Here is a 17,457-nt window from a genome sequence, read left to right on the forward strand (position 1 = left end):
CAAGATAATAAGCTACTCTGTAGATGGGGCTTCTCTACCAAGTTACTTGTCACGCATCAAGGTCAGCATGGGGCTATCACCTCCCCGAAAGAGGGATATAAACAGCTCCACAACTCTGCCATAGCCTCTATTCTAGTGGGCTTACCACAATTGGAACTTTGTCTTCCACTAATTCCCCCTGGAAGCTTGGCCACCCCATACATTTCTTATCACACCCCGATTACGAAGTGTGCTAAGTCCCTGTGCTGGTTATTGTTCAGTTTACTGTTATACTGCATGTCTCATGCATAATTTATACTTTATTCTTAACCTACCTGTATAGAACTGTTCAGGTTGCTCAGTTGATATTTTTTATCGTTATTCTGCACTTTTAGAGCTCCTTCCTTGGGCCTAGTAAGCAACGCCAGTTCCTGCTCACAATGCCACTCACTATAACCATTATCAATGCAAAGGGACTGAATAGCCCCTCCAAACGATCCAGACTTTAGAGGAAAGCAATATCCCAAAAATTGGATATAATATGTGTCCAAGAGACACATTTTGCGCAAGACAGAGCTCCTACCTGTCATCACAAGCTCTACCCCCATCAATTGTTTGCTAACGCACCTAAAAAGACCAAAGGCTTTATGATTGCTGTACAAAATTCAATAGCATTCCAACTACATCATATAGAGATTGATCCAATGGGCAGATATCTCATTCTCTCTTCTTCATTCAATAACTCCCCACATATATTCCCGCAATATGAAACATAAGACCTTCTTCACATCTGTAACAGCCAAATTGCAAACATTCTCTAAAGAGCTAATTATTCTATGTGGGGATTTAAATGACATAGCTGACAAGGCCTTAGACACCTCCAACCCCCTAAGACAATGATCCACCACTCTGTCCTCCCTGATCCTATCTGAAGACCTCTATGACCCCTGACGTTGCCTGCACAGCACAGAGAGGGACTATACCTTCTATTCGGCAGCTCAAAAGTCATATTACAGGCTTTACCTCCTCCTGGTACACAAATCCATCCTTCAATACATATCTCAGGTTACCATAGCACTTATAACATGGTCGGACCATGCCCGGGTTACCATTACGCTTGATCACAGGCCTAGGGTTACCTGAAACTCCTTATGGCGCATGAATACAGCCATTCTTTCCAACCCATAGTACCAGGAACAGGTTAATGCCTTGTACACCCGGTCGGAAATTCAGACGGAAAAGGTCCGATCGGATTATATTGTCGGAAAATCCGATCGTGTGCGGGCTCTATCGGACTTTTTCGATTGGAAATTCAGAAGGAAAAAATTTGAGAGCAGGATCTCAAATATTCCTACAAAAAAATCCGATCTGATTTTTTACGATCGTTTGTAGAGAATTCCAATCGGACAAAGTGCCACGCATGCTCAGATCAAATTACGAGACCAAAGCTATTGGCTACGAGCCTCAGCGTAGTCCTGTCATAACGAATGAACGTCATCACGTTCCGAACGATCTGATTTTCCGACCGTGTGTATGCAACACCAGTTTCGGACAAAATCCGCCTGAAAAAATCAGATGGATTTTGTGGTCAGAATGTCTGACCGCGTGTACAAAGCATACAAGGGAAATAGAGACATATTTGCCATTAACACAGGTTCAATAACCATCGAGTCTGTTCTATGGAATTCACATAAAGCTTATGTTAGAGGCCTTTTTCTTAAGCTGGGTGCCCATGACCAGTGTATAACCTAGGTGACTTCTTCCCCTTTCAATCTTTAACACTGCTACGCCCCTTAACTTCTAAACACCCCAGAAACTGAGACCACACCAATCTGGAGTAAAACATGGCCGTAGCAGCCAATTATCTTTATTATAAAATTATTCAAAATAATTAACATAAATAACATAAATAACATAAATAACATAAATTAACAAATCTAAACTCAAGTATTAAGGCACTTCCTCCCTTAAACTCCTCCCGTTGGTCTGTGCTAAGATAAACCCACCAAAACACCATCATAAAAAACTTCCGGCACTGCGGTCCCCAACTCTAATAGACCTCAAGCTGACAAACTAGCTCAGAGGCCAAACACTGACCGCAGTGCACCTAATACCAACTTCAGCTAAAAACCCCTGTTAGCTGTACACCACCGACGGGTACTATACCACCGATAGGTCCCGCACTCTTCGATCACTGGGGTAAATCCTTCATCTGCACAGACCAACACCATGCCACCGCACGCAAGGGCAAAACCTTACCCTTGCGTGCCCTGCCACACCCTCAATGCCCTCTGAATGCCATCCTGAATACCCAGGGACCATAAATCCATCCCTACATCATTCAGGTGCACCCCATCTCTCCTAAGGTAGCGCCAAGTGTCCACCTCCAACTCCAAGTGCCTCACCGCCAACCCCCCATTCCTGACCACAAAACCACTAATCTCTTTATTGATCTTCTTTCTGGCCCTGTTAATTTTGTCAACGGACCTTGCGAACCTCCAGGACGTACGACCCACCATGTCCGACCACACAATGAGCATGCGTGGGAAGGCAAGGCGGAGCTGCCAAAAATCAAGCTTAATGGCCTTCACTAAATCCAGCATGGTTGAAACACCCAAGTCGTTGCCTCCAACGTGCAACACCAGCACATCAGGAGGCCCGCCCAGGCGCGCAATTCTATGCACTTCCACCACCGCCCTGTCCCATAGCATGCCCGGCACACCCAGCCACCGTATAACTGCATCCTGCCTGGAAAACCCGAGTTGACGACCGTCCGGGCGGGCATCCCCCCGTCTGGCCCCCCAACAAACATACGAGTGGCCAACTATCCACACCAACCCCCTGCCGTCCGCCTGTAAGAAAAAAGAGAGAAGACATACGCCCAACGTCAATAAGAAAACACCAAACAGCCCAACCCCCTAACAGTCCCCTCCTGAAGTTAAACCAATAAATGCGGGCGTACGTAAGACAGGAACCGCCGAGATTCCCATCGCCCAATGCGCTTTAACGCCGCTTCATCCAAACCCCACCTAACCGCTTCCGTCGCCGCCCCTATACGGAAAGAATGCAAAGAGAATTTTTGCTCCCCCAAACCCAACGCAACCAGGCATCGCTTAAAAATTGCCGTAAACTGAAAACGCGAAAGCGACCGTCCATCCTGATGCACCAAAAAGGACCCGCCCACAACCGGACGCACACTCAAAAAACTGCGCACCAACCCAATAGGGCACAAGGGCGAACCGGGAAGCGCAAACACTTGCACCATCTTACCCTTGCCCCGCTGATCCGTTTTTGACCGGCTCACCAGAATGGACAGCCGGTCACTCTCACACACCACCTCATCCAATCCCAGACCCCCTTGTTGCCGCTGGGACGGGCTCACCAACTCGCTAACCCGAAAAGCCCCAAAAAACGCCAAAGCAAAAGCCGCCCTAAACAAGGCCACCTCATAGCTCGAAGAACAAATCCCAGAAAGTTGCGTCAGCAACTCCCCTAACAGCGTGAACGAAACCGGGCGCCTAGCATCCCTGCTAGGATGTGCGCGTCTATAACCCTTCATGGCCTGCCGCACCCAAAAATCCTTAGTCAAGTCAGGTAAACCCCGCAACTTGAACCAAAATGCCAACCCAGCCAACTTTTTATTAAGCCCTGACACGGAAACCCCCAATTCCAAATTCCTGGAAACAAAATAAATCACCAGCAAACGGAAGTCCCGATCCTCCCGACCCTCAGCAATCTGCTCCACGAGGGCGGCCCATTCCGCCCACACTTTACTATACGCTGACCACGTAGTCTCGCTCACCGACCGCCTGATCCAACCGGCTATTCCTCCAAAGCAATCTTCCACAGCCATTCCGGGCAAGGGACCCCGCGTTCCTCCGCCCCCGGTGCCAACTCCCGAAACCTGTCCCACTGGAAGCGAGACAAAGCATCAGCGATAACGTTCTCCACCCCCGGAAGATGTACAGCGTACAGAAAAACGTTTAACTGTAAACAGCGCAGAACCAGGTGCCTGAGCAACCTGACCACCGGCGGAGACGCCGCAGACACCCGGTTGAGCACTTGAACCACCCCCAGGTTGTCTCCATGGAAACGCACTTTCAGATTCCGAAACTCCTCGCCCCACAATTCCACCGCCAGCACCACCGGAAAGAGTTCTAGCAGCAACATGTTCTTGACCAGGCCCGCCGCCCTCCACGACTCCGGCCATAGCCCCGCGCTCCACTTTCCTTGGAAAAAGGCCCCAAAACCCGCCGCCCCTGCAGCGTCCGTGTAAAGCTCCAGGTCAAAGTTGCTGACCGGGCCCGACATCCACAGCGCCCTGCCGTTGAAGTTAGCCAGAAACGCGTGCCAAGTCGCCAGATCCTCCCTATGTGCTTTCACCAGACGCACATAGTGCTTGGGCGAAGTAGCCCCCGCGGTGCTGGCCGACAGCCGTCGGCAAAACACCCTCCCCATGGGCAGTATGCGACACGCGAAGTTCAACTTACCCAACAATGATTGCAACGGCCTAAGCTGAACCTTGCGTAGCCCTAGCATCCCACGAATGTCATCCTGCAGCGCCTTCAGTTTGTCCTCCGGCAGCCTACATTCCATCCTATCCGAATCCAAAACAATACCCAGGAAACTCAACACCGTGCGCGGACCCTCCGTCTTGTCCGGCGCCAAAAGGAACTCCAAACTTCTCGGCAACATGCTCCAACGTAGCCAACAACACCGCACAAACTTCGGAAGCAGGCGGGCCCATGCAGAGGAAGTCGTCCAGGTAGTGTATTACTGAATTCAGTCCCGCGACGTCCCACACAACCCATTCCAGAAAGGAACTGAATTTCTCGAACAGCGCGCACGAGACGGAGCAGCCCATAGGCAAGCACCGATCTACATAAAATTCCTCCTGCCACTTACAGCCCAGCAGGCGGAAGCTATCAGGATGTACGGGAAGCAAGCGGAAAGCCGATTCAATATCAGTCTTCGCCATCAGCGCCCCTCTGCCATATTTCCGAACCCAAAAAACTGCCGCATCAAACGACGTATAAGACACCGCACAAATGGCGGGATCAATGGCGTCGTTCACCGACCCACCTTTTGGATACAACAGATGATGAATCAGCCTGAATTTGCTGGGCTCTTTCTTGGGCACCACACCCAACGGCGAGACCACCAAATTCGGAATAGGCGCCACCGAAAAGGGGCCCCCCATGCGCCCCAACGACACTTCCTTTCGCAATTTGTCCGAGACCACCTCCGCGTGTTGCAAAGCCGACCGCAGATTGCGGGCCAAGGGGGGCGCTACACCCAACTGCGCCGGAATCCGAAACCCCTCCGCAAACCCCTGTGCCAGCAATTGCGCCGCCTCCCGATCCGGATATCTAGCGAGGAAAGGCAACATCCTTCCCACCCTCACCGGCGTGGTCCCCTTTTCCCACAGCATCACTGGGCCTGCCTTTTCCTTGCTTAAAACAGCGGGACAAGGGATGTCCCCCCCCACCACAGCCGGAGCACTCATGCTTGTACTTGCATGACCCTCCGAACTTGCAGGAGCCCTCGTTGTACTGCCAGCACACCCCTTTTTTCCTTGTGGCCGATTGTCCGGAGGCAGCGGACCCACCGGCCCCACCCTGAAAAAACTGGCTGGGCGACCGCGCTGAGGTCATAAGGCGCATCCACAAACTGATGTCCTTATGATCCCATCTTAAAGACGGGCGAATAGCCCTCCGCTGACGAAATTGTTCGTCGTAACGCAACCAAGACGTTCCACCGTAGACTCGATATGCTTCTCCCACGGCATCCAGGTAGCAGAAAAGGGCCGAACAGTGCTCCGGGTTCCTTTCCCCTATCACGCTTGCCAATATGGCGAACGCCTGCAGCCAATTCGCAAACGTCCGCGGAATGAGCCTATATCTCCTCTTCTCCTCGTCCTCCTTCTTGTGGTCCTCCGGCCTAACCCTATCGAGATTAAACTTTTCCAATGGCAGGAGAGCGAAAATCTCCACATATTCGTCCTTCCAGATCTTCTCCTTAACTTCCGGCTTCAGATGGGCCCCCAGGGGCCCCTCGAAGCACACATAAACCTCGCATTTCGCCGCATCCGCTAGGCGAACCAAGTCCTGCTTTTTTGCGGTGTCAGCGGTGCCCCCCCCCCCCCGGGTGTCCCTTCCACCCCTTGATCAGCCACCGTCGCCGCCGGGGCGGCCGGCGCCACCACCGGGGCGGCAGGCGCCGCCGTCTCCACCGACATGCCCACTGCACCCCCCGACCCCCCCCCAGTACCAACAACCCCCGAGCTCAGGCCCACCCACGCCGCCGTCGGGGGAAGACCCCCGCCCCCGCCCGACTCAAAACGCTGGACCAACTCCTTCAGACCCGCCAGGAACCCCTGCAAACCCGCGTCCCCCACCTCGCGGCCAGACGCCCACGCCTGTGGAGTGGCCGGTGCGGCCCCCGACGGCCGCCCCTTGCGGACCAGCCCCGCCCCCACATCCCCCCCCACATCAACATTCAAAGCAGATAAAAAATGTAAGGACTCACCGTGTTGCCTGGATGGAGCCCCACCAGCCGAAGGTCCCGAGTCCACCACCGCCGGACGCTCCTGCTGCCCATCGTCGTCCGACTGCGACAGCTCCCCCTCCGAGCGACTTTCCAGGAGTTCCTCTTCGCTAGCAGACTGCCCTCCAGCGGACGCGTCGCTGGATGCCGGGGATCCGCGGACCTTCCTTTTCCTCCGCAACGCACCAGATCCGCATGCCGACTTCTTCACCGCCTTTCCGGGACCCTCTTGCTGCTGCCCGCAGTGCCGCTCCAGGCCACTGCCCGACGCCAGCACGACTCCACCGCCAGCCTGCGCCCGGTGACCCACAGCCGGAGTCCCCTGCCGCTTGCCAGTCCCAGAGGGGCCACCTGCCGTCTGTCCCTGCAGCCCAGCAGCCATCTTCCCCTGCAGTCCACCGGAAAGCCCCGCCCCCGCCGCCGCCATGCCGGGAGTCGGGGCCCTGTGCTCCTCACGTGGCCTCCCTACCCTCCCAGCACCAGTCTTCCCCCTGCCAGGCTCCCCCACCACCTTGCCAGCCTCATGTGTCCTCTTCCTGGAGCCCCCCCCGCCAACGGCGCCGCCGTTCGCGTCCCGGGCGGGCCAGGGGGGGGCGATGACCCCCACCGCGTGCACCAACAGTCCCAGGGAGGGGGGAGAAAGGGGGGGGGTCCGGCGAAAAACGGTCCGGAGGCCGCTCGCGCCGCGCTCGCGCCGTCTCCCGGCCGGGACGCACTGCCACTGGGGTCGACTCACCCAGCGCCGCTGCTAGCCGTGCCTCCAGCCATCCAGGGCCCCTGGACGCCGATTCAGCCTTCAGCCGGGCGAACAGATCTTCCACCGCTGCCATAGCTCCACTAAGCTCGCTCCTACTCTGCAGACTGAGGAGGGGAGGAGCCGCCCCCTCTAAACTATACTTCTGCTCCTCCCCTCCCAGAACGAACCCTGTACCGCCCTCTCAGTCCCTGTTAACCCTGGTCATGCCGCCCTGCGCCTACTCTGTTGAGTTCTGCTCTGGGCTTTCTGGAGATGCATAAGCAGTCGGGACGTATTAATGCTTTCCTAGAACAAATCAAACAGTTAGAACAGAGTAATAAAGACCTACTGATACCCTAACAACTTTGTTGCCTAAAGTTAGGGAGGAACTCTGTGCCTATTTCTACTTGGTATATGACCATCACATCAAAAGGCTCTGCCTCAACTGGTACACACATAGCAACAAACCTGGTGCCCTATTAGCACAACAAGTTAAACAAAAAGAAGTGATAGCCAGAATTCCCTTCATGCTTACTACTTAGGGACACAGAGTATGCACCCACAAAGATATTGCTGAATGCTTCAGCAAATTCTATTCCAAACTATATAACCTCAGCACCTCTACTACCGAACCCTCACTTAACTTGACTGAGATCAATACATTTTTAGATCCCATATGCTTGCTCACTCTTACGACCGCCCAACTCTCAGAACTAAACAAGCAGTTCCTAGAACAGGAGTTTAAAGACGCAATCCGTGACCTCCCTTTACATAAAGCCCCTGGGCCAGACGGCTTCTGTAATGAATATTACAAGACCTTCTCCACCCTTCTTAGTCCCCAACTATGTAAGATTGTCTCTCACTTTGTAGAATCTGGAAACATCCCCAAGGAATCCCTAAAGGCGGTGATTATCACCATTCCCAAACCCGGCAAGCCACACATGGACCCAGCCAATTATAGACCCATTTCACTGCTCAACAATGATACCAAACTTTATGCAAACTTTTGGTCACCCGTCTTTCACGATATATATCTCACATTTAGTTCACCCCTATCAGGTAGAATTTGTCCCACACAGGCAAACCCCGTGTGGCATGAGGAGATTTATTAATCTCATTTAGTGGGCAGAACATCACTGAATGCCTTCTCTGCTTCCATCTTTAGATGCAGAGGAGGTGTTTGATAGAGTACATTGGGGGCATCAGCAGTCCTACAGGCCCCTTTGCTACTGCTATTCTGAACTTGTATTCCTCCCCTTCTGCCAGAGTCCAAATGTCTGTTGCTACTTTTACGCCCTTTAATATTACCAATGACACCAGGCCGGGATGCCCCTGGGATATGGCAAAGCCTCTTGTTAAACACCTAGATGATTATTTATCACTATACTACCTAAGCTGTAACTACCTTAGTACTCATGCTTCATCTTATTTCTCTTGCTGACATTGGGGATATGTACCCGTGTTACTGTTTGTGTTGGAACCTCATCACAATCTTGTTTTGCGTACTTTGAACCCCCTCTAAAGGGGCTTGATATTTTCCAAGCTGGTCCATACCAACTAATTTGCTGTCATGTATAACGAAGAAGATGACTTTCTTTATGTAAACAAGTACAGAAACAAAGAACTCATCTGTTAGACTCTTATTGCATTATATTTATTAATATTTTACTACTTGTAAACCTTTATATTTCAATAAAAAAAAAAAAAAAAAAGTGTAACTTTTCTGACAAATTAAGCTGTTGCTGTATATTGTGACATGTTAGGAATTTATTTGTGCAAATTTTAAATTATTATTATTATTATTAAAGCTACTGACAGGTCTACTTTATGTCTCTCATTGGCCCAGGGATGTTCTTATGTATCAGATTATTGATACCTTTCTGTTCTTTGTTTTACACAGCTGACCTCGGGAGGGCGCCCACATTACTACGTGTCTTACAGGAGGGAACCATTTTCACAGATGAAGCTGCCCAAGTATGCTCTACCCAAGGTACTGTGATCACTGGAAAATTTCCATATTACTAAATGACATTCAATGATCAATGCATTGAGTATTAACTGAATAGTTCACATTCCAAACAAGATTTTTCCACTGTAATGAAAAAGCGTAAAACTTTCCAGCATTTACATGGCTGAACAAAGTGGTCATTTGGAGCATTTATTTATTTTTTATAATGGATACTGCTACTTGTTATACACTGTGAGGTTTCTCCATAAAGCTGCTTGTATTTTACAATCCATTCATAGAATGAAGAATATGGTGTTGAGCTTGTGTCATGCCACTTTAAGCAGCATAGTGAATGTTGCGATTGGAGGAGAGGCCCGTCACATGACTTTGATAGGACACTTGACCATGCTTAAATTGGATGTAAACTCTCACCCTTTCTAAACGACTGCCATAGTGGTTATCTATAAGGATATACATGACTCCTACATGTATCCTTACCTGTCAAATTTCTCCTCTCTGTCTGTTATGAGACTCGAACAACTGCAGATTCTGTGGGCCCACCTCTTCACTCCCCTTATCAGATGTATTTTCCTCTGTGTATGTCTTAGGCCGCGTACACACGGGCGGATTGTCTGTCCAACTTAGTCCGCTGAACCATGTTTCAGCGGACAATCCGCTTGTGTGTGGGCTTCAGCGGACTTTTTTTACACACGGGCGGATTGTCTGCCCAACTAAGTTCGTCAGACAATCCGACAGACAGTCCGTTCAAAATTTGCATGAACGGACTTGACCACACACGATGAGCAGACAGTCCGCTGAAAGCGTGCGCGATGACGTGTACAGCACGTACGACGGGACTAGAAAAACGACGTCCTATACACTGCAATGCAACCTTCGGCCGTGTAAATCCTTTCTGAGCATGCGCCATACTTAGTTCGTCCAACTTGCCTACACACGAGCGGACTGTCCGCTGAAACCAAGTTTGGACGGACAAAACCAAGTTTGAACGGACAAAATTTCGGAAATTCCGTAAGACTTTGTTCGTCAGACAGTCCGCTGAAAAAGTCCGCTGAAGCCCACACACGAGCGGATTGTCCGCTGAAACACGGTTCAGCGGACTAAGTTGGACAGACAATCCGCCCGTGTGTACGCGGCCTTACACTGAACTTCTGCTGGTCTTGTGAATTATGCCCCATGATCACTAACATCCAGAAGAAAGGAGGGGGAATGGGAAGCACACAGAATTATCTATTTCTCTGATTGTTTTTATCTCACTGAAAAAAACATAAGAGGATTGCTTAGAGCTGAATTAACTCTTTGTGGCAAGGCTGGGCACAGATGACATGAAATCCTATAGTGTAAAAGGTGCAAGCCTTAATTAAAAAAAAAAAAAAGTTTGAGTTTGCATCCACGTTGACTCCCAGTTTTTTTTTTTTTTCCTTCATTCATTTTTATTAATGTTCTACTAGCTTCTGAGTCCAAAAGCCATGAAAGCCAGGGTGCCATGTACATCTGTAGGGCAAATCAGGGCCGTTTTTAAGGCAGGGCAAAAGGGGCAGCTGCCCTGGGCCCTGTCATTGTTGTGGGGCCCAAAGCAGCTGCCTCATACTTGCCAACTATCCCAGTTTAAATTCCCTTGTCCTTTGAAGTTTTAGTCCAGTGCTGTGTCCCGATATCTCAGTGTGAAGTGCTGCTACTAATACTGCCCAGCTCTGCCCTATTGTTGTGTACAGATGACTCACCTGCAGACCCTGCATTTACATGTAAATAACAGACATTCATATGCAAATAGTGGTGGCATTCATAAGTAAATAGCTGTCGATGGCGGCATTGATATGTAAATAAAGGCGGTATATGTATATCATGCACCCCTGCATTGAGGAGATGATGTTCTCTAACCTCTAGCAACCAATCAGTGAGCAGTAATATTGTACAGTAATCTCTAGCAACTAATTAACAAGAAGAAATCATTTTCTGTAACCTTTAGCAACTAATCAATGAGCCGAAATGTGTGCTGTAACCTCTAGCAACCAGTCAGTAAGCAGTAATTATATGCTGTAACCGCTGGCAACCAATCGCAATTGCTCCCTGATCTGATATAGTAAACTGATTTTAAGTCTAGCTGCTATTTATTGAATGTCTCAGAGCAGGTGGAGAGTGAAATTGAATAGGGGGGGGGGGGGCAAGAAAATTTTTGCCCAGGGTCCAATCAATATTAAAGATGGCCCTGGGGCAAATCCCTGTGTCTCTTTGTCCATAGCTTTTCTTTTTTTGATGAGTTCATTTGGATTACATTTTTGGCAGTCTGGCAAATCTAAAATTGCTGGGCCAAATCTGCTCCTTACGATAGATTTTTTTTTTCAATCCTGCCAATCTCTTTCAAGATATGTTAATCCTTAACTAGTTGGGGTGGTGCGGCTCTCGTTCTGGGGTGACTTCATATGAGGGCGTCCCAGAATGGCCGTTCTCGCACGCCCATGGGGGCATGGAGTGCGGCGATCACGGCCATGCTGTGTTGCTAGGAAGAGTCTGTGGCTCTTTAACCATGTGATCGGCTGTGTCCAATCACAGCTGGTCACATGTAAACACGGAGATGCCGGTAATCAGCGCTCCTTGCCTCACACTGACAGAGTGTGAGGAGAGACGATCTGATCAACAGCAGGTATGTAATCAGGGCACTGATCATCAGTGCCCCAGTGCCCTGATTACAATTAAGTGTCAGCCAGTGCCACCAATCAGTACCCACCATTGCCAGCAATCAGTGCCCACCAGTATCAGTAATCAGTGCCCACCACTGCTCACAAGTGCCACCAATCAGTGCCCATTAGCAATGCCAATCAGTGCTGGCTACCAGTGCTGCCTATCAATGCTGCCCATCAATGCCCATCACTGCTGTCAATCAATGCCCATCAGTGCCACCCATCAATGCCCATCAGTACTGCCTATCCATGCTGCCTAGCAGTGCCCACCAGTGCTGCCTATCAGTGACCACCAGTGCCGCCTATTAGTGCCCATCAGTGCCACCTAACAGTGCCCATCAGTGCCGTCTATCAGTGCTCATCAGTGCAACATATCAGTGCCCATAAGTGCGGCATATTAGTGCATCCTCATCAGTGCCACCTAGTCAGTTCCTATAAGTGCTGCCTAATCAGTGCCCATAAATGCCACCTTATCAATGCCCACCAGTTCAGCCTATCAGTGTCCATCAGTGCCGCCTCATTATCGCACATCTGTGAAGGAGAAAAATTACTTAGTTACAAAATTTACTGACACAAACTAAGTAAAGAAATGCTTTTTTTTTAAAACAGCAGAAATTTAAATGCCACCAAAAAGAAAGCTTTATTTGTGTGAAGAAAATGATCAAAAAAATGTGTTTGGGTACAGTGTAGCATGACCGCGCAATTGTCGTTAAAAATGCGACGTCGCTGAAAGCTGAAAAATGGCCTGGGCAGGAAGGGGGTGTAAGTGCCCTGTAGGCAAGTGGTTAATGTTAAGCCTCATACACACGATCTGACTTTGTACAAACTTTTCCGTGGATTTTTGTACAAAGGGCGTCGGCCGTGAACTTGTATTGCATACACACGGCAGGACTTTTTCAGCCAACTTTCACCAAATCATGTGATTTTTCTGCTCTTTACCGCCACCCTTTGGTCAAATTCTGTATTGTTGTCTGATCTTTTGCATTGGTTCTGAGCATTCGTGTTTGTACTTTGTACAAAAGTCCTATGGTTTTCTGTACACACGATCAGACTTTGCTCCATTGGACTTTTGTTGCTGGAAAGTTTGTCCGTTTGCACAGCCAACAAAAGTCCAATGAAAACCAAAAAGGTTTGTCTGATGGAGCGTACACACGGTCGGGTGTTGCCTTAAAACAGCTCATTTGCATGTTTGTTGTCAAAAGGTCTGATCGTGTGTATGGGCCTTTAGTCTTATACATCCAATCTCTTAATTAGATTTTAGCATTTTGATAAAACATTTCCATTTTCTTTTCTTTTTGCGAAGTTGTAGATCAAATTATAGAATCAAAGACATAAAATGATCGTTCTATTAACCATAAAAAGATGTGATAAACATTGCCTTGAATGAGCCCAACAGAAAAATATGACCAGCAGATTTTAAAGCTGTTGCCAGAGTTCTGATCCATTGTCTGTTTGCTCTTTCAATAAACTGTATTGTTGTGTCTATTTATTATGCTGTTTTGTCTTCACAAATGACCAAATCTGGGTGATCTATTGAACTTGTGGGTGGTAGATTGTTGAGATTCTGATGATTACGTGCAATTCTTTTTTTGATTCCAGGTTGAGCGCAAGTGGTTATAAATGAATGAAAGCTGCCCCACATGAAACTGGTCTAAAGCAGACCATGCACTTCAGCAAGGTCCACTTATTCATTGTAACACTCTTCCTGTAATGCTATATAAACGTTCAGAAACAATCTGGGGATGGAAAAACTGTTAGATAATAAACTCACTTTCCCCCGACTTGTATAGTTCGGAGCAAGCCCGGAATAGGAAATAAAAAGGTGCAGGCATTTTAGACCGAGCAGCCATTTTTTTTTTTATCTAAAATTACAAATAATGACAACTACCAGTTTCTCAATGTATTTTAGTTATATTTAGCCTGCTTCAGTCACTGTTTTGGCAGACAGAGACTCACAGGTGTGCTGTTTGCATTTACTGTTTTTTTGGCGGGACTGATGACATCACACCTGTCTAGGGGTGGGTAGTTCTTTGTCCTTTGCCTCTTATGTTCGGTGGATGTTTTTTTAAATATTCTGCACTTTTACTTTCCCTTTATCTCATGGCTGATGAAGGGGCCCTGTGTGACTCCGAAATGTTGCACTTTTTTGTTTATGATATGATCATGCTTAAATACAAAACCTTTTGGACTTAACTTGAAGATCCATGGGGTGCTGGGAAATATCTTCATATTAATGGGTGCGATATAATCCCACATTTTCTGTTGTGGATCTCACCCTCTGGAGCTCTCTGTCAACACTCTGTCAGCTCTTGTTAGAACATGTAACCTGGTGGGCCCTATAGCTAGCCCGGGCCAGGTCCCACCCCACTGGGACATCCAATTGACTAGCCAGCATAAGTTCCGGCTGATCATAGAGGCAGACAAAGACCAAAACAGCTCTCTATGGCAAAAGGTTGTCTTTCCATGCAACTTTATTGAGGTCACTGGCGCATAGGCTGAAGCTCCAAGACAATGGTTCACCATGGGAGTTGTATCCTGGGGTGATGCTTCATGTGTGTGTATTTATGATATGTCTACGGTGCCAGCACACTGCTCCATGTCTACCCTAGGATATACAGCCCAGCAGCCTGGTGGAGAGGATAATCTCCTGCCAACAAGATTCCTCAGAGTATTGAGTAACCTAAACCTCAAGAGAAGATGCTGCATGCTGAAGGTGCTTCTTATGAGGTCTGAGCTGCTCAACATTCTCCAAGATCTGCCTGGAAAGAGGATGATGTCAACCTCACCCAGGTGCTGCAGGAGGTATCCGTAGAAAGGTAATATAAGTAAAAGTACGAAAGCTTTTCCAACGCAGTTTTTTTTTTTTTTTGCATTTCCATGCGGCATTTGAGGAAGAGGGAGGAGGAGGCATATTGAGTAAGTCTACATTATCACTTCAAGCTGGCTTTGCATCCCCATAGACTTGAATGGGAATGCAAAATCCATTTGAAGCAAAAAAAAGCCAGTCAAAACTGCCCATTAGACACCTAAGCAATATTGCTATATTGAGTCATCTTTAAAGTAGAGCTTCATCTGAAAGGGGAAGTTCCACTTAAAGGTCTCCACCCCTGACCCTGTTTGTGAAATAGCACTTTTGGCAGGTACATGCTCTTACTTCCACTCTGACTGCCTAGGCGATCGGAGCAGAAGTTCTCTTTCCCCCCTCCCTCCCCACAGTCTTCTGGGAAATGTCACAGGTCTCAGAAGTCTTCGGGACCATTGGCATTGTGCAGAGTGGCATGCACATGCACAGTGGGCACCCGGCTGTGAAGCCGCAAGTCGTCAAAGCCGGGAGCCTACAGTTAAGATACCGGTGCCAGAGACATAAGACAGGAGGTAAAAATGGCTGGGGTGAGCACAGAGCTGGATAGTTGGACAGATGAGTTTCTGTTTATTAAAAGCTAGCAGCTACAGTTTTTCTAGCTGCTGACTTTTAATTTTTAACTGTTCTCCTCTTGAATAGTGAAGGAGCGCAAGTGGCTATACATAAATTAAAGTTGTCCCAAGTATGGTGGGACTAATGCAGCAAGGTCCACTTATTTAGTGTAACTCCCTTTTTGTAACACTGCATAAAAGTGCAGAAAACAATAATCAGATGGAAAAATTGGTAGATAATATATTCACTTTTCCCCCCAAATTTCATAGTGCAGAGGGCGATGCCAATCTCTTGCTGACGAGATCACTGAGAATATTAAGCAGGCCAAACTTCAAGAGAAGATGTTGCATGCTGAAGGTCTTATTATGAGATCTGAGCTACTCAGTGTTCTCCAAGATCAGCCTGGAAAGGGGATGATGTAAACCTCGCCCAGGTGCTGAGGAAGGAAGCGGTAGAAAGGTGAGTATATGATCTAGCTTTTCCAATACAGGTTTTTATTTTGCACTTCGACCCAGTGTTTCAGGTAGAGGTAGGAGGAGACACATTGAATAAGTCTACCTTGTCGTTAAAGTGTGAGGCTGTTAACAAGCTACGTCCGCGCACGTTTAATTCCTTCCCTTAGTTTCTCTTATGGCCCGACGGAATTAGGACCCATTGCCCTCGTGAAATCTCAAACATCTTTGGCAAATTATACCACAAACTTTATAACTGTTTATCCCCAGAAAACTACTTTCATTTCACACAAGAGAAATTTGAGTCCTTCTTCTCCAACTTGAAACTTCCCAAGCTCTCGCCAACTGACTTAGAGGCCCTAAATAAAACCGTAACGGCGGAAGAGCTCTCGTCTATAATACGGGAGCTCCCTTCACATAAATCGCCTGACCCTGACGGCCTCCCCTATTTTTACTATAAAACCTATCTGGATATTTTGGGACCACACATGCTCACCTTATTCGACTCTCTACTTGAGGGCACCCCCCCTCACTCGCAATTTTCACACTCCTACATTTCAGTAATTCCCAAGCCGGTTAAGGACCCCTCCATCCCAGATAATTACAGACCTATAGCCCTTCTAAATTACAAGATATTTACGCAAATTCTTGCTTCTAGATTATCCGACCTTGCCCCCAAACTTATTCACAGAGATCAGGTGGGGTTTGTCCCTGATGCTTAGTTTAGATGCACAGAAGGCCTTCGATAGACTAAGCTGGCCCTATATGTATGGCTTCATTGGCCCCTTTTTAAAAGCATTAGAGGCTTTGTACTCAACTGTTACTGCCCAGGTACAGATGTCGTCCTTCATGTCGCCTCGTTTCCCCATGATGAATGGAACTCGTCAGGGGTGTCCCTTATCACCGCTGTTATTCATTTTATGCCTTTAACCTCTAGCCGAGTCCATACGATCTCATCCAGATATACGTGGGGTGGTGATGCGACAGGGGGAGTATAAATTATCACTCTTTGCGGACGACATCTTGCTATCTATTACCAACCCATTGATCTCCCTCCCCTCATTACACAAACTACTCTCCTCATTTGGTGGTATCTCTGGTTACAAAGTGAATACTTCAAAGACCAAAGCTCTACCCATACACATCCCCGCAACACAACTCTCCAGACTTAGAGAAACATACCCTTATAGATGGTGCAATGATTCACTCAAATACCTGGGTGTTCTTTTGAGCCCTTTATATTCCCACTTGTTCCACGCAAACTTTCCTTCCCTATTCCAAGACATAAATAGTTCCCTACTGTCCTGGTCCATATACCCTCTGTCCCTCTTGGGAAGGATCAACGTCCTTAAAATGTCAATCTTGTCTAGATTGCTCTATCATTTTGAGACGCTGCCGGTTGCCATTCCATCCCCACAACTAAAACTTCTCCAAAGACTCTTTTTAAAATTTATATGGGCTAACAGATCCCACCGCCTAGCTAGTTCGGTGGTGCTTGCACCTAGAGCTCGGGGAGGCCTAGGGGCCCAGGATATTGTGAAATACTATCATGCTACTCATTTAAGAATCATTGCCACTTGGTCCTCTCTAAACGCCACGAGTCAGTGGGCTGCTATTGAGAAGGGGGTGCTATATCCAGTTCACCCATGCTCCTTGATCTGGGGCGCTCCATCCCCTGTGCA

The 17,457-nt window shown here is 48.2% G+C and overlaps 1 protein-coding gene across 5 annotated transcripts in view; it reads left to right on the forward strand.

The window, feature by feature from the left end:
- Positions 1 to 17,457, forward strand: part of SORCS1 (sortilin related VPS10 domain containing receptor 1) — a 1,028,639-nt gene that overhangs the window by 719,062 nt on the left and 292,120 nt on the right. For all 5 annotated transcript variants that reach the window (XM_077455080.1, XM_077455083.1, XM_077455081.1 and 2 more), the window contains exon 8: positions 9,162 to 9,251. In XM_077455080.1, the coding sequence (XP_077311206.1) occupies positions 9,162 to 9,251 (90 nt within the window). The remainder of the gene's footprint in view (positions 1 to 9,161; positions 9,252 to 17,457) is intronic.

The sequence above is a fragment of the Lithobates pipiens genome, unplaced genomic scaffold (assembly GCF_037356315.1).
Source record: "Lithobates pipiens isolate NorthernLeopardFrog02 unplaced genomic scaffold, aLitPip1_a1.2 Scaffold_25, whole genome shotgun sequence".
NCBI lineage: Eukaryota > Metazoa > Chordata > Amphibia > Anura > Ranidae > Lithobates > Lithobates pipiens.